General features: G+C 40.6%; 3 protein-coding genes across 3 annotated transcripts; 2 read left to right on the top strand and 1 right to left on the bottom strand.

Annotated features, from left to right (window-relative positions):
• The first annotated feature begins 885 nt into the window (after window positions 1-885).
• LOC128490869 (ADP-ribosylation factor-like protein 3) lies at window positions 886-6,207 on the top strand. The gene is made up of 6 exons (XM_053462980.1): window positions 886-1,026; window positions 2,818-2,970; window positions 3,770-3,886; window positions 4,856-4,906; window positions 5,146-5,331; window positions 6,049-6,207. The coding sequence occupies exons 1-6, from the start codon at window positions 1,009-1,011 to the stop codon at window positions 6,088-6,090; spliced, it is 567 nt and encodes a 188-aa protein (XP_053318955.1). The 5' UTR covers window positions 886-1,008; the 3' UTR covers window positions 6,091-6,207.
• Window positions 6,208-8,345: 2,138 nt separating this feature from the next.
• On the top strand, window positions 8,346-12,491 carry NOP16 (NOP16 nucleolar protein). The gene is made up of 5 exons (XM_053462981.1): window positions 8,346-8,546; window positions 9,386-9,494; window positions 10,907-10,964; window positions 11,448-11,554; window positions 11,985-12,491. Exons 1-5 carry the CDS (start codon window positions 8,440-8,442, stop codon window positions 12,111-12,113), a joined length of 510 nt encoding a protein of 169 aa, XP_053318956.1. The 5' UTR covers window positions 8,346-8,439; the 3' UTR covers window positions 12,114-12,491.
• Window positions 12,492-12,511: 20 nt separating this feature from the next.
• ARL10 (ADP ribosylation factor like GTPase 10) lies at window positions 12,512-16,306 on the bottom strand. The gene is made up of 4 exons (XM_053462987.1): window positions 16,076-16,306; window positions 13,973-14,141; window positions 13,317-13,492; window positions 12,512-12,978 (listed from the first exon to the last, which is right to left on the bottom strand). Exons 1-4 carry the CDS (start codon window positions 16,214-16,216, stop codon window positions 12,742-12,744), a joined length of 723 nt encoding a protein of 240 aa, XP_053318962.1. The 5' UTR covers window positions 16,217-16,306; the 3' UTR covers window positions 12,512-12,741.
• Window positions 16,307-17,812: the final 1,506 nt, after the last annotated feature.

Below are 17,812 nucleotides of genomic sequence, written 5' to 3'. Positions count from 1 at the left end.
AAAGAAAACGTCCATGTTAAATTTTGTGCTACATAAAATAAATAAAATACAATGAATGAAATGATTCAATAATATAAAATTAAAGTTTTAAACCAGATTCTATTGAATATATTATGTTATTGAGCGTTTGGGCATGTACAGAAGCTTTCGTATTTCCTGATTGTTGCACTGGTTATAAAGCATAAAGTTATATTTTAATAATTATATTTAAATTACCAGCAAAGCAGAACTGTCAGAACCATGTTGGGAAATAATATATATTTAAGCAGAGGAATCAAGTGATGTTAATAAAAGTGTTTATGAAAATGGTGTTAACCAAGCATCAGCAGATAGAAAGATACTGTCATTGATGATTTAGCAGGGCAGAGCAGCGAGGGACGCGGCATGGAGGTCTCTTTTCCTGCCACAGTCATGTGGATCACCAAGCAAAGGGTATAAATACTTTGCCTAGGGTCTCAGTAGTTGCTACTTCAACCACTGTACCTTTACAGTTACAAAACTTACAAAACTGAAAGCTGTTACTCGACACAACACAGATTTGTTATATGCTTTAAATACGAGCATTGCAAATTTTAAATATAAGACAAACAACTGAACAGTATAGTAGGCCATGAAACCAAAGCTAGTTCGGAGATATTAGTAACCGCTGGCAAAACTCACTAGACACATTAGGATGGTAAAGAGGCATGCTTACAGTCAGTGCTTACAATTCGATCAAATCTTCTGGGTCCACGTGTGATTAGAAAGAGATTGTTCCCTGTCTAACTACCTTTCAAATGGTAGCAGATGGCAGTGGAATTACCCAGATAATTATTTAATGCTGAGACAAAAACAGCAGCTAAGTCTGGCTTCCTAATCCTCCCTCTACCCCTCCTATTTGGAAAGTGTACAAAGCACTGAACAAATTGAATGGGCAAAGGAAAGGTCTGCAAAGCTGCTATTTTACACCAAGAAGTAGTGCGACCATTGCTTGCCGCAGGAAGACCTCTCTAAAGAATGTAACAAAGAATGGGTGACGTCCAAAAGGTATGTGCTAGTAGAGAATGACATAGTCCTATGACGGAGCAGTGGAAGCCTGTGTTTGTGTCTTTGGACAGATGCCTCTAAGCAAACATCCTCATACAACTTCTCACTGCATAACATTCGGTTCCACTATCCTTTTTAGTACCCTTACTGCACGGCACACTATTCCATTATGCCTTTCAGTATCCTCACCGCAGAACTTACTATTTCCCTGCCCAACACCCATACTGTACTACAAACCTTCCCCACTTTCCTATTTTTCCGTGAAGAATTGCCTTATCGCTACATAACCCCTTCACACAGCCGAGATTTCCTACCATGGGCCATGTCATAGGCAATACATCCCATTTGGGGGTGATTTACTATACGGATTGTTGGCCCAAGAGTTGTGGAGAGGTATCTTACTTTGCTATTCATTGCAACACAAGCAAAGAAAGAGACGTCGAACATCTAGCTTCCATGTGTAAAGGTCAAAATGGAAAAGCTTGACTTCTTCCACTCTAGGGATTTGTGCTAAAAATAAGTTCTGATTTAATTATGAAAAATACATGATACAGACAAAGCAGAGTAGACGCCTCCCTCTGGCTACTGTTCGCTGAGCCATTTCCAAATCAGTCTGACGCTGCTAGAAGAGATGGAGTGAAGTCTCATCTGCCAATAAAGCCCTGTTGGCAGTGTCTGTAAGTGCGCAGCCCCCTAATATGCATAAATGCCCTTAAGGTGAGGCTTACCTTAATGGCCATACATGACATGCCCTTGTGTCTAATGGTCAGATTACTGGATGCCAGATTAGTGCAAATATTTTCTCCTGTAGCATCAGGGAGGAATAGAACCTGTTCCTTGGCTGTGATGACCAATGGGCCACACTAGGGGACCATATGTCCAGCTTAACACCATCTACTTGGTGTTCCCTCACAAACTTTACAATGTCCATGGAAAACAATGGTATATTCCCACTGTAATTTAAGACATGGAGCTGTCTCGGTTATACTACTTCAGACCTCTGGGGTGGGGGGTGCAAGTAAAAACCTAATAACTGAAGCTGGCTCCACAGCCTGCACAGGAGTATTTCCAACAAACCGATTGAATGGACAGGCCACTTCTGGCTTCAATCCTGAACCCGCACTCTAGAAGTGAACACATTTCCCCCAATGAATAAAACAGTTGAACTGCAGAGTTAACCCCTTAATGTCAAAGCTGTACATGTACGGGCTCAAAATGCATTGTTTTCAATGGGTTTAGAGACCGCCCATTGTCCTTAAGGGGTTAAACATTTAGTTATGAAGTTCTATAATAATTTTTAAATGCTGACATAGGAGATGTACAATGGAAACGCATTTAATTTGAACATTAACAGTACTGTTTTCAGTAGTAGCTAAGAAAACGCCACACTGGGTTGAGCGTTTATGTCGATGTTAATGAATTCCTGCTTATTCAAAGAAATCCTTTCCTCCTCATCGTGAGTCAGAAGATGTCTATGAATGATTACAACAGAGCTATTCTATTTTTTTTTTCACCACAATGCGGTATTGTAAGAAGTCAGTGTGTTTTTGTTGTTGACTGGACTAAGATAACAGAGCTAGAACACATACACATAAAGCATCTGCAGCTGTCTAAAACATTACATTTTGTGAAGGTAACAATGGGTTGTAAACAAAAAACAACACAAAAATGACAAATATATTTATAAATGAATGTTCAATATAATATTAATGAAAAAAAATACATAAAATAAATTGACGGGTGGTCATTTTTAAGTAACATTACACCATAGATTCCCCACTGTATCTCCAGGGTTTGTTTTCACTTGTGCAAGAACTGAAAAAAATAGATGATGTGGATGAAAACGGGATAAGGATTATATTGCTGGGACTGGACAATGCTGGCAAAACCACCATTCTGACCAGGCTTGCCTTGGAGGAGATCAGATGTATAACTCCAACTCAGGTAAGTTAAGAGGGCAATAAGCGCCCTTCCAAAGAGTGACAGTACATTTAAAAGGACAACTGTCACTAAAATTACAAAAATTAATTTAATGATGTCCTTCTTCAAAGGCCCTAACAGGAGTACCTGCTGGAGCACTAGCAGGACCATCCTAATTGACTTAATATCAGGTGTTAACTGTTAAAAGACAAATATAACGCATGTGTGCTACGATGTTACCCTTGGAATGCGATATATAGCCTCACAACAGTTTTAAAAATGGATGAGCGTTTGAAGAGGATATTCATACAGATAACAATTTCACATAAAATTTAACAAAGAGGTAAAATATGATTGGTCTTGGTGTTAAACAATGTATTCCTGATAATAAGTATCAACTGATAGATTTTACTACTTTTTTAATAAATGATGAAATAAAACCAGTGGATTGAGTTGCCCAGGTACAATCCCAGTGTAATTTACTGGATTGTTATCTGAGAGGTTTCATCAGACTGCAGCAGTCATTGGAGTTCTTTACCACGTGAAACTATAACCAACTTAAAAGAAGAATCTTTAAGAGCTACTATAAGGATTGGAACTGAGGATCAGGTACCCGCTGCATTGATTGGGGACCATACTTGGCTGCACATTTTTAGCGTGCCCATGACCGAACTCAGCCTGTAATATACCGTATATGATTTTAATAGAATTAATAGCATTATAACTATTGGATGCTAAAATAAATATCTCTTCTTTCTACTGTTTCCCTGTGGCATACACCATGTGACTTCCCTCCACTGTTATTTGTTTTGTTCTATTCCAGGGTTTTAATATTAAAAGTGTCCAATCGCAAGGTCTGAAGCTGTCAGTTTGGGATATTGGGGGTCAAAGGGCAATTCGCTCACACTGGAAAAAATACCTTGGCAATACTGACCTACTGGTGAGATATCCTTCTAGAATGCATAAAAATATAAATACGCTACTGTATGAAATAATACAACTTGTTCAAAGGCTATATAAAGGTGCATTTACACTTCCCATGGCAGATGAATAAACAGAAAAGGTTTTCACATTTGTCAAGGTATGGAAGAGTTAAAATATTTACTTCTGAATGCTAAAGAATGCCTATTTTAACCCAAACATATATTGTATGCTCTAGTTCACATGTATAATATACATATAGTATACCAGGGGTCTACAATTTGGTCTGGATCTAGGAGCCAACTTTTTCCAATCATGTTTTTATTTTCATATATTACCCCTGGTTTGCAGTTATAGGATGTGTATTGGGTTAACGCAATATAAAACACACTTTCTTCATGACAAAGGGTATTTTACACCATAAAGTCTAAAGCTTGTATATTTAACCAGTATTCTTACACTTACACGCACTAATGCCGTACAGTAACAAACACACACATGCTAACATTTTATTCTGGCATACACACTCATGCTAATGCCATACTGTAACATACACAACACCATACATGCTTATGCTACACTCTTAATAAGCACACACTATCCAACGACATACACACACTGGCTAACATACGTATATATATATATATATATATATATATATATATAAACACACACTCTAACACTGTGCACGCATATACACGGAATCTGGCACTACAGACATACTGACTCTAGCACTGTACATAAACACACTGGTACTACAGTTTCTGCACACACTCACACACTGACTTCAGCACTATATATACACACTGACTCTGACACTAGAGTATACACACAAACATCCCTGAAGTATACACTTAGGCAAGTGGATTCTAAGTCATTATAACAACTGCTGATTGCATATGTTCTGGTTTATTTTAGGTTGTCGATCTATCATCCCTAATGGTGAACAACCTTATAATCCCATGTTTTTCTTTTTTTTTTGCTGTAGATATATGTAGTGGACAGTGCAGACCGGAAACGTTTTGAAGAAACCGGACAGGTAGAATCAGAATCAGTATTTCTTACTTATACAGATTGGGAGGATAATCTATAAAGTGGGTAATCATGCCCAGGAATTTATGGAGTGGCAGCAGTGGCGTCACTCATTGCAAGACATATCATATAGAAGAATTACTTCAGCACAGAATCCAACAGTATGACCATTTGTATACAGGCATAAATGTTAAGGCCTTCATATTAAGATATTAGGAGGTGAAATGTTGGTTTTGTTTTCCTTAGGAGCTGGCAGAGTTAGTAGAAGACGATAGCCTTCTAGGAGTTCCCCTTTTGGTGTTTGCCAACAAGCAGGATTTGCTGAGTGCAGCCTCAGCAGCCGATATCGCCGCAGGACTAAACCTACACACTTACCGGGACCGTACATGGCAGATCCAAGCTTGTTCTGCACTGTCAGGTGAAGGCATCCAGGTAAAAGGGCTCAGTGTATGAATTACTTAATTACTCCTGACTTACGCATATGTATATGCATTCGCCAAGAGGTCATTCTTGAACCAAGCACTGAGACTGCATGCCATCTATATATCTTACTCTCTAGGACATCAGTGCCTTAGAATTATTAGATCCTGTGGAAAGAGGGTATGAAGGAGTAAAAACTCTGGGGGGGGGGTCATGGGACACAATGAAGGATGCATCTGAAGGAAGAAACAGGGTTTTTATGACTGACATCTGGTAAATTTGGGAGGAGAATGCATAGGGGTGAAAGCCAGAAAGTCACAGGAGTCACCAGATGGCATCAATACTCCTGGTCTGTCTGCTGTCTTTGAAATGTTTGTTAGGAAAGTGGAAACAGCTAATTATATAAATTCATGTGCACACTTAAACCACTAATTTACACAATTTGGAAAACAAATCCAGATTATAGAAATGTTGCTTTATTAACTCATAAAGACAGTGAGACAACAGTAACGCAAGCAATGCATATCTTGACAGTTTATCAAGTACAATGGTATTTACACAATGGCACGTTCCAACTGGTAGACACAAACTGACTGTTACATTATTTGCTGTTTAGTAAATAAGATGGTCTTGTGTTTACCTTGTATAGTGTGCTTTTCATAAATGTATGTTAAGGCCCTCTAATTTTCAGCTCATTCATGGTCATTTTCCCCTTTTTTTTCTCCTTAGGATGGAATGGACTGGATATGTAAAAACATCCGAAAAAAGTGAAAATTATATTGATGTGAAGATGTGAAGACTCTTTGTGTACCCGCTGCGCTGTGCCCAACCGATGCTTTTTTAATAAGAACCTATTTTACATGCAGAAAATAAAATGTATTGAGCACAGGTGTATTTCTTTGTCTACATCCGTATAATACTAGATGCAGATTCCTTTTCCTTTCTATAATCCAGAGAAACAATATGTACGGTATACACAGGGGTCATTAAAAAAAAGCACTAGAAAGTATTCACATTACCAATAACCTTGTGAAAGTATTCACCCCTTTTGGAATTTTTCCTATTTTGTAGCATTACAACCTGGGATTAAAATTGATTTTTATGTGGATTTCATGTATTGGACAATAAAAAATGGAAAAGTGGTGCATGCATATTTATCCACCCTCTTTGCTATAAAGCCCTAAATAAGATCCGGTGCAACCAATCACCATATCTGGGAACGTCTTCACTCCGGCTAACCGGAGCCTTCCCTTGCGGGACGCGGCCAGGACTGCCCACTGATGTCAGCGGGCATTCCCACTGATGTCAATGGGCAATCCTGTGCCGTCAGTGGGAGTTCCCGCTGATGTCAGCTGGAAACTCCCCCATTTAAAAGAAAAATGGGCAGGCACTGGGACGTATCAAACCTAGAGAGTTCCCAGGTATGCCAATCACCTTCAGAAGTCACATAAATACTTTAAAAAAAGTCCACCTTTGTGCAACGTGTCATATGATCTATCACATGATCTCAGTGTATATATATATATATATATATATATATATATATATACACACCTGTTCTGAAAGGCCCCAGAGTCTGCAACACCAATGAGCCAGTGCCACCATGAAGACCAACGAGCTCTCCAAACAGATGAGATCAGGGTTGGGTTATAAACAAAATATCATAAATCAGGATTGAAGGAATAATGGATGGTGCTAAATAATTGAGGGGAAACTTGGTTCAGTCTTCCAGAGATTTGAGGCTGGGATGGAGGTTCACTTTGGGGGGTGAATAGTTAAGCACACTCAACTTTTTTTGTCTAATTTTGTGTTTGTTTCACAATAAAAAAATATTTTGCATTTTCAAAGTGGTAGGCATGTTTTGTTTTGTAAATCAAATGATACAAACCCCCCAACAAATCAATTTTAACTCCAGGTTATAATGCAACAAAATAGGAAAAATGCCAAGGGCGATGAAAACTTTTGCAGGGCACTGTATTGGGAATTACAGTAAGTTTTAATTGTAATAGTGCAAGCATACGGGGCTATAATTTGGTCAGAGGTCCAGTAGGCATTAACTAATCCATGGAAATAATCCATTTTAGAACATTTTATGCTACTCTTGATTGGCAAAATATACATATATTTATATGTTGATTATTCACTTTTTTTTATCAAAAGAGCAACTACACTACCTGATATTTTGGATTTTAGTGCAATTCTGGTACCAGAATACTGGCAAACAAAAATATTCTATAAATGAAATTGCCATGTCTTTTACTCCTGCGCAACTAACGCGCCTGTCTGTGAATCATATCTGCCCCCTAAACATTTCAAACCACTAGAGAGGCTTTGTTTGTTTCTGCAGCTTTGCCCCATATGCATTGGCCCCTATGTGCGTCAGGTATGTTGTGCATGCCATTTGGCGGCAAATATTGTGGACTGTGAGGTACTTTTGAAGGGGGTATGCGTGTTTCAGTTTGAATAATTGTGGCAAAGTTTGGCCAGTCAAGAAGTTGACATTTAAGTGTTTTTTATGGGGAATAAATTGAATCTGTATTTTCAGTGTACCTGGATTTTTTTCTTTAGTGGTAGGAAGTTGGGGGTATAATTAAGGTGGTGGCAGCAACATGGCGGTGGTGGGGTATTTTTCTTTTCTGGTGACTTAGATCCCTCTGATATCTGCCATAGCACAATGAGATATGGAGCTGGTATTTAATTATTTTTTATTTTTATGCAGTAATGTGACTGAATTGATTGCTTTACATATTTCAATTTTAAATATCCCCCTTCAATATATATATATATATATATATATATACGGTATATATCTCACTGTGAGAAAAGCGGGACATCAGAGGGAGGAACGAGCTACATAGGATATGAAAGAAAAAAGCATTTGAAATAATAAAAAAAAACTGATTGAGCATTTTAAATTTACACAAAGTATCTTGTTAATAGTCTATTAGATATCACCCACAAACAAAACAGCGAGCGCGAACTACATTTACCAGAATCCTCTGCGGTTGTGCGTTGACGTCACACTTATGCGTCCTTCTTCCTGTAGCTCTACGGTCCTCGTGTTACTGAGCGGAGAAGCTGCTTTACTCTTCTCGGTCTTCTCGGCTCTCAGTCTAAATCATGCCTAAAGCCAAGCAGAAGAAGCGCAAGAACACCTTTCAATACAACGTGAACCGAAAGAAACTCAATCGCAAGGCGAAAAAGAAATCCGCTCCACGGATCTCATGGTGAGGGAGTAAAGCAAATTATTTCTGTCGTATCGTTTAATCGTAGGCGATATCTCATATTAATGGCTGAGGGTCAGAGGATTAGATATAATGTAAGGGAGTTTTACTTTATGCAGATGGTGGTAGATAAATGGAATAGCCTCCCAGAAGAGGTAGTAGACTTATCAGTCATCAAAATCCTAACAGGGCTTATAAGTTGCTTTGTAGTGTTCATTGCTGTATTTAACGTTAAATTGTCACATTGTGACAAGGATGAAACCGAGGGCTGGATGTAATGTAAGAAAGCGTGGTGAATAAATGTAAGATCCTGTAGAAGCGGCAGACGCTAATAACAGTGAGGGAATGCAAGCGTACCTGGGATCTGCATATGGCCGTCCTGTAATATAACACAAGATCAGTGACTGAGTTCGAGATTTACAGTAGGAAAAACTTGATGGACCCTAAAATTCTGCACTTTGTGCAAGTGCGATTTTAATTTTTATTTTTTTATCTTTTTTTTTGGCTCCTGGGTGCCAGTGAATAATAAAATGAATACGTCAGCCATTATTATGATGTTAGAGATATAGTTACCGTTATCCAAGCTCATGCAGAAGTTGTGTCCAGTTAGTAGTTGAGAAACTCAAGCTAAGGCGTTATTATTCATTTTTTTAGGGAAATATTAGATTTGAAACTACATAGCTTATTTGGGATAAATTGAAAACCCCAGGAAATCGTAGTTTTTGGAGACAGTATATTGGTAAATATTTTTAAAACTAGCTATGAAAAAAGCCGCACAGTATAAGCTTCTTAGATTATAAGATTTTAAGATGTATTTTATGTTTTATGTCCTTTTCTTTTAGTGATCAGATCAGAAATGCCTGGGATGACTCGAAATCTGTGGCAAGTAATTTGGCAGACATGGGACTGGCGGGTGACCCCAACAAAGTCCTCCCGATTCATGCAAACCCGGTGAGTAGGATTGAACCCTGCTTATGATAAAAACTAACTTTTTTTTTATTATTATTGATAAATATCACACAAACCCTAAAAACGGGAGAAATTACTTAAGCAGTGGCGATAAACCCCTAAAATCTTAAATAGGGCTGCAATTGTTGCCAACGAGTTTCATTATCGATTAGTTGTATTGATTTTATGAAATATAAGCAAATGCTCTGAAAGAATACCCCTCGTCTTATAATCAGACCTCAAATAGAATTCGGATAATAAAACTGCAGCGCTGCAGGGGGCCTGGGTCTTTCTTTTTGACAGCCGGCGGGCGTCTGCGCGATGCATGCAGACATCCTCCGCTGCTGCCAGCCCTTCCGCAGGGGTTTCCATGACGGAGCGCCAGCGTGACATGGCCTTTCCGGTCCTCGGTGTAGAAGCTCAAGCGGAAGTGCCGCAGCAGCAGAGGTTTGTCTACGCACATCGCGCAGACATTCGCTGGCTGTCCCTACTAGACACAGGGGTGGTAAGTCTAGGGGGGGGGCAGAGTGGCATATCTGGGTATAATGCATATCAGGGGCACAGTGGCATATAGGGGGTTATAAGACATATTTGGTGGTGTATTTAGGGTATAAGGGATATCAGAGGGCACTGGCATATAGGGGGTATAAGGCAGATCTGGGGGTGAGAGGGGCTATATCTGGGGGTATAAGGCATATCAGGGGCACAGTGGCATATAGGGGGTTATAAGACATTGGGGAGGCAGAGTGGCATGTTTGGGGTGTAAGGCATATCAGGGCACTATGGCATATAGGGTGGCATAAGGCATGTCAGGGGGGCAGAGGGGCATATCAGGGGGTGGGGTATAAGGCATATCTGGGAGGCAGTGTGGCATGCCTGGGCTCAGATGTGCATAACTGGGGTGCAGGTTGGGAAATAAAAACAAGAAATGTGTTTTTCTCAGTTTTTTTTTTATCTTTTTATTCTGCTGTTTGTTCTTAACATCCAGTTTGTTCATCAAATTATTTTAAATAAATGAAATATTTACGTAAATTTTTTTTATCCTATTAATTGAAAAAGTAATTGGCCAACGAATTGATTAAGAAAATCAATGCATGACAATTAAGTTCTGGCGCACATCCCATGAACAATGTGTAAACCGGACCATCGTTTATTCAGCTGTGTAGAAGCAACACTGTCGGGGAAGGCGGGAGCGAAATAACCAACTTATTTAGACAGCAAAATAAACAAATTTGTTTTAGCCTGTATACTTTTCTATTAAGGCGGTACTTAAAACAGCATAGAACCATACTTGGTTAAGTCTTTCTAAAAGTATACATTTTTTTAATATTAATTTCTGCTTTAAAGTAGCCGTTTTCTTGTATTCCATTTTATATGGCTTGACGTGTTATTGTCATCTTATTTTCTTTCTTTAGGTTAAAGAGACAGATGTTGAGAAGACACGGATCATTCGTAAGCCGTATGTAATAGAAGGTGAGCAGTCTTTCCACGGAGTTCTGTGAGGTTGTACATGTGTTCTGCGCTGGGTGCTTGTGGTTTTCTTAGAGCCACAGGAATTTTTTATAAAGGGACACAATGATAGTTTTTTGGGGATTTTATTTTACTTAAATGTGTATTCCTGCTTTTTCAGCAGCACTTTGTGCTGAAGTGGGATTTTATTTCATTACTGTAATGTAATAAAATGGCCAAAATAAAGGCAGAGTACGGTCATCATATCTAGAAGACCTACTTTGAGACATCTACTGTAACGTTGCGTGTGAGGTTATTGAGATAGGATTGTTGTATCTCATATCTTTTTGTATCGCGATGTGTGTTATGGGCACTCTTGCTATAATATAAGGAAGTAGTGTTTCTATCAATTGGTTTGACTTGGTGTAGATTTGCACATGGAGTGTGCTTGTGCTGTACCGAGCCACTGGCTAGCATGTTAAGATTCCATGTCAACGTTTGTCACAGGGCTCAAAGTCGCAGCCAGTGTGCCATCCAAGAAAACTATGGGAATATCTTCTGACATGGTCCAGTATGTCCGTTACATGGTGGAAAACTATCGTGAAGACTACAAGGTAACCTGATTTATAAGCACAACGGGGTAAATTATGATGGGGGGGGCGGCTGCAGTCATATGAAGAATGGGCAGGTGTTTGGAGAATAGGAGTTAAGACAAATAGCCTTATTGACTACGCTATGCATTACAGAGGGTAAATGCCAGCTAATGTCTCACGGGAGGAGTGCAGAGCAACATTTGTGGTGCAACATGCAATTACGTTTACACAGAAGCATGTTTTACTCAAAATTAACACCTTTTCCTTAAAAACTTTAGTTTATTACCCCTTGCTTCCCCTTGCAAAACAATCATTGTATAGGAAAGCACTAGTGGTGCTCTGATTTCCTGGTAGTAAAAAAAAACCCTTCATAATCAAAGCAAAATGTACATATGTTATGCCTTTTAAAGAGCAGCCAGCTGCATTCAGGTTATCTTTTGAACTCCCGCAGGCCATGGCTCGAGATGAAAAGAATTATTACCAAGATACGCCCAAGCAAATCAAACGCAAAGTCAATCTGTACAAGCAGCATCATTTAAAGGACTACGAAGCTCTGCTTTCCTCTGTTGCAAAGCCATAGACAATTCCACGTCTAGTAGATGACCAAGACTGCGCATGGGTGCGTGCTCCTTGTTGGTGGTCATGAACTAGCCATGCTTGAAGTGGCACGTGGGAGCAGTGTCTTCTCATGCAAAGAAGTCACCCTACAGACCGGTGAAGATTGTATAGATATAAGTTGGACTCTGCTGTTGACCAGAGACTTTATTTACACCAATAAGGGCTCTGGATTCTCATTCATTCAGTCATCAAGTTTAAGATAGCTACAACCACTGATCAACACCTACCTTAGTCCATTTTAATATGGATTACGTTTAGTGGATTACTGGCATTTACAGAAACAGACCAACACTTTCTAGGTTCCTGTAAAACGATATTTTAAAGTAAATTTTATTATGAGTTCTTTGTTTTTTTTCACCCTCATTCTCATTTATAAAATAACTTATTTTACTAGCAGCAAGGGCCATCTTGCATAAGAGCAGATGAGGTATTGTGGGCCAGCCCACACCGTGCTCCGTTGTGATTATCCATGAGTTCGAACGCCGCTTACTGCGTCAAACCACAGAGAGGAAGAGTGCGCCCAGATACAAGGTGCCAGGATCAGTCGCTCGAGAGGACAATTGTTCATAACGCTTGTTTGAGTGGCACACTCATGTCAGGTGATTTGTGAGTGAAGTTTGTTGATGGTTGGTTATATAGTGTAGTGGTCCTTTTTCTGTGTGTAACGTCTCTTCCAGCAGCGATCTCACAGTCTGCATGGTGGTACTGCCCCCAGCACCATCTGACACGGCGCTAGTCCCCAGTAGAGTAACATGCCTCTGTCCTGCTATCCGGTGAAGTGACAGCTCCGTGTGAATGTCAGAGAGCCCAAGCGCGATGTTACGGTCCTACGGAAGAAAACATTTGATGTTTAGTTGAGAATTATCCTTCTATATTTGTTGGCTGTTTTCTATGAAGCTGGTCTACAAATGCTGTGATTATCAACCATATTATTATTATTATTCTTATTAGCGTGCTTGGGGATGTCTGATATCTTAGGATCTAAAATCACCAGTAGAACCAATAAGATAAATCTAAGAGAAATAAGATACCTTATGGCTACTGCAGGAAAAAGTCATATTGTAGCAGGTGACTGAGTAGTTCTTCTAACCATTAGAGTTGCCTGTTTTTCTGGTTTAATACTTAACATGAATTAACAGACAACCCATTAGCGCTGTGCATTCACCTGTTTGTTGGCCAGCACCACCAGAGGCAGCCCAGGTGCTTCTTCCAGAAGGCGGTGAAGTTCGTGTCTCGCCAGAGGCAGGCGTTTGTCATCTGTGGAGTCCACTACGAAGACCATGACATGGGCATTCTTCAGGTACTGGTTCCAGTATGTTCGAAGATTCAGGCTTCCCCCAACTAGCCAAGAGAATGAGAATTCTGCTTATATGCACATGGTTACAACTGTGAAATCCCACAACATGACAAACTTAAGGCTTTTGGCCATCATACAGCTTGTATAGGCACCACAACAACCCACAATGCATATCAGTTCCTTGTTCTGAATATAATCCCTGTGTGCTGTAATAGCAACGCACAGTTTTAGACCAGGTGACTAACCCGTTATTCAACAATGAATTGTGGCAGTGATTTAGGTGGAGCACTCAAGAGCTGGACACCCTAGTTATCTTGGTCATCTCTTCGTACAAAATAAATCTTGTGTATACAAACAGTGATTTAATAATTATAATAAGTCTTAGGCGTGTGCTATTTCAGAGGCTTCTCTCGCTCTGTTACCCAGCAGGAGCGAGGAGGGTTCAATTGACATCTGTTTTAATGGTTTAAGAAAAGGCAAAAAAAAAAAAAAAGTGTTCGACACTATTATGGATTTTTACTCACCCTCTAACAATTCAATCCTCAAGCCCTGGCTGAGGATTTGGGCTGAGTTGAAGCCATGGGTTGGTGCCGATCTCGATCTGGTGGTGTTGGTGCTAAGCGCGTGGATGATGCTGCTTTTACCGGCTCCGTCCAAACCCAGTACCAAAATCTGCCGGTCCAAGTAATTGTTCTGTTTGAGGAAGGAAAAAAAAAGATTTATGTTAAACAAGTAAAAACCGTGCTCATGGAAAGGGGTCTGAAAAGGCATTACACGGGCTGAGTGTCCAGTGTCTTCTGGCTGCCTACAAATTGCAGGTGAACCCTCATGAGATATTGCATGTGCTAGAGTGTCCCGGACAGCTGCTTACAGATAAGTGACTAAGCGCATAAGAACATGATGTTGAGAGCACCATGGCAGGGCCACCCTAAGTTCCTCATGTATTTGGTATGGCCGTCGTTCTTTGCAGCAGTATTGAATTGGAGAAGGTTCTCTCCTGCATTCTACAGACGACAAATATATATCTTCACATTGTATGGACCAAGAGTTATGGAGGTCAAAAAGTTTATAATATAGCATGTCTTGCTTTTTGTATCCCCCCTTTCACTCATCCACGATAGCAAGATCATTGTTTAATGCCTCTGTCCCAAAACACAATAGGGTTTAAGGTAACAAAAGTTTAAGTGTTCTCTCAGCTACCATTAACCATGTCCCCTCTTTCCTTTTAAGCAAGTTAGTAAAGGTGGATGCGTAGCAGCTCAGTGGGAACCTCTGAGGTCTCCCAGCACACGGGGTGCTTCACGGGGAGATTCTGTTGTATGTACCATGAAAGCTAACAAAAAACAAACAAAAGTAATTCATTTTACGCATACATTCATAACGGCGCAGCCGCTCTAGTATTAACGGCTAGAACAGCAGATCAGATCGTATATGGATGCAGATAAAAACCATTCAGCCCATCTTGATCCCAATGTTTCCCGATGTAAAGACTCAGATCTTAATCAGCCCTTGGGCTTGTCTTAGATTCTGGATAGCTTTATGCCTATCCCATGCATGTTTAAATGCCCTCACTGTATTAGCTGCTTCCGCTGGAAGGCTGTTCCGTTTATCCACCACTCTAAGTGAAACATCTTTACAGTCCATATAAGCCTCTGACCCTCTGGTTTTAGGCTACGACGTCTTGTTCTAACATTCCTCCTCTGAAATAAAGCCCTACCAAGTGTAACCGGCAGCAGCCGATTGCGATGCAGTTACCAAAACGTAGAGGTTCTCGGTTGTTCAAACTCAATAACAAACCCAAGCGCAGCAACCAATGCTTCGGAAACCAGCAAAGCCTGCCCCGCGGGGGATACCGCGGGTCACATCTGCATGACAGGGGAAAGGTTCATTAGAGCAAAGCTGCACTGGGGGTGGAATGTTATCGCCTCCTCTTATCTTTACACAAAGGAAGCTGACAAGCCAAAGATAAGGCTGCCAGATGTGACGGGTGCCCTATGTGCACAAGAACAGCTCAGCCATTACAAATCATGTGACATGGTGTGTATTAGAGTCACTTGTTAACTGCCCCCCTTCCTCATGGTAAATAATCCTTTCTTACATTTCCCCTATTCTAGGGACAAGGGAGGGCTAGCATGGGGCAAATGCTCCTTGGCTGTTCTCATTTAGTACATTCTGGGCCATTAGCAGAAGCCCTTTCTCTGTCATTTACTTCAATATAAAAGTGTCTATATTAACAGGGATTTCGTGGAGCAGTTACACCATGTCTGAATCCTTTCCATGTTCCTACCATGGGATCCTTATTCTATTTTACCCCAAGCTGCTGTGTTAATGGGGCACCTGGCTAGGTTTTGAGTCGTGCCTGTCCGGGGCACGTTACATTGTCACACTGTGTATAATTATATATATATATATATATATATATATATATATATATATATATATATACTTGCTCCTCGTGTGTGGCTGCAAGTAGATGCTGCATGTGTCGCCTGCATTATCGTGTGTTTTAGGACCGGCACTACATGCATGACCTGCTCGTATAGTATGTAATGTTTACATCGCGACCTGCTTGTCTTGAGTACCCAGGGCGGGGTCTGCCGCTGTCCTCATCCTCACCCCATACAAACCTCTGTCTGCGGGCTGAACTCCAGCTGGTGCCGCTTCGTCCGCTGCCAGGGGAAATACCGGCTCCAAGCGATGAACAGAACCGAGCCGAGCGCCGCAACCGCAGCCCCGATAGCCATTGATAGATTCCTCAGCGCGGCCATCCGTCCGCAGCGCCGGCAGATCGGAACAGCCGGGCCGTGACGTCACGAACAGGTCTTTCCCCCGCCCCTTCACGTTAAAGGGCCCTTAAGGGGAACAGCACCCAACCACGCTGAGTGCCAGCGCTTCCTGTGCACGCACTGCGCATGCCTGGCACTGACACAGCGGTGCCATCCCAGGTATACCCAGCAGTCACGCCCTCATTCGCTGGTTGGATCCGTTCCAATCGGGTGACAATAACGCCTCCCAGCTCCCTGTTATCCTACCAATGACTTCCCTGCCTGCTGCGATTGTCATAGTTACTGTTGTGTATGTATGGAGCCTGAGGCAATCCAGCTGATCAGTAAACATTGTATATCCCTGATCCTGTTTACTGGAGATTTTGGATTTACTATCAGAATTGTGGATGTAGAGCAGAAATGACGTCTGACTTGATCCAGAAGATGGCTTTAAATGTCATTGTTATTAAAAGGCACATGCTAAGTGTTATCACATGCATATGCTAACCATGCATGTACATGTTTCACTCATAAGGCCATTTACATTCACGAAGACGTTCACATCATGTTTACATGGCTGTTGGGGTAAAATGCCGTGTTCTTGTAGCTTTTTAATCGGCGTTCTGCCTTTTTATTTTATAACCTTGGCAGCGTTACAAATAATTTATCAAACACGTCAGTGACTATTTTATCTGCTGTTGGCAAAGCCAGCAAACTCTTTATCTCATGTTGGTATCATATAATGAGCTCTCTAATACTTAATAAAATGTTATTCTCCCTTCTAGCAAAAGCAGAGACTTTCACCTCGTTGGCATGGCATCCATTCTATATAAAGTATTCTTCATTTACTAACCCAAAGCGCTGCGGAATATGATGGAGCTATATAAAACAATAAATAATAATAAACAATCCTTTCCCAATACATACATCGCTCCTGTGCTACATTCTTCATCGATTCAAAGCCACAATCCTTTTGAGATTATACAAAAATTCAAGAGAAGACTGAGAAGATGGTTGGAGGACATTTTAAACTAGGGTGGGGGGGAGGTGAGGATAGAATTAATGGTGGATCTAGTGTAGGTTGATGGTAGGGCTTAGGGAATGGTGGAATCAGCATAGATAAGGGAATAAAGAAACCACAACATGTTCAAAGTTTCTTAACACAAAGCAAGATAAAGACTGGTGGTAGCCTGACATGTGACAAAAGACAGTCAAACAAAATGGGGAAACGTGAGTTCCTGGTAAGTGAAGAACATTATGACCTAATTGGTTTCATGGAAACGTGCTTGGCGTATGCTCATGACTGTGTAGTATATAGGAAAGGGTAGGGGTATGTTTTTGTTGGACCTGAGTTAAGGTCTAGTATTAAAGAAGTAGTATATGCTGATATGGGTGATAACATTTTTATAAACGTGCACTGCTTACACTGCTCCAAACGCCAAATATTAGTATTAAGAGGGGAGACATCTGCTTCTACCACAGAAACTTAAAGAAGCTGCACATTCGGGTCATGTTTTAATTACACAGACATTGACTGGAACAAGTAGTTCAGCAAAGGGGAGCAGGTTTTTCAACTTGTTAAATCACTGCTTCATGTCA

This window comes from Spea bombifrons, chromosome 4, assembly GCF_027358695.1.
Source record: "Spea bombifrons isolate aSpeBom1 chromosome 4, aSpeBom1.2.pri, whole genome shotgun sequence".
Classification (NCBI taxonomy): Eukaryota; Metazoa; Chordata; class Amphibia; order Anura; family Pelobatidae; genus Spea; species Spea bombifrons.
Note: the sequence above shows the minus strand (reverse complement) of the source record. Positions and strands in the feature narration are given on the sequence as shown.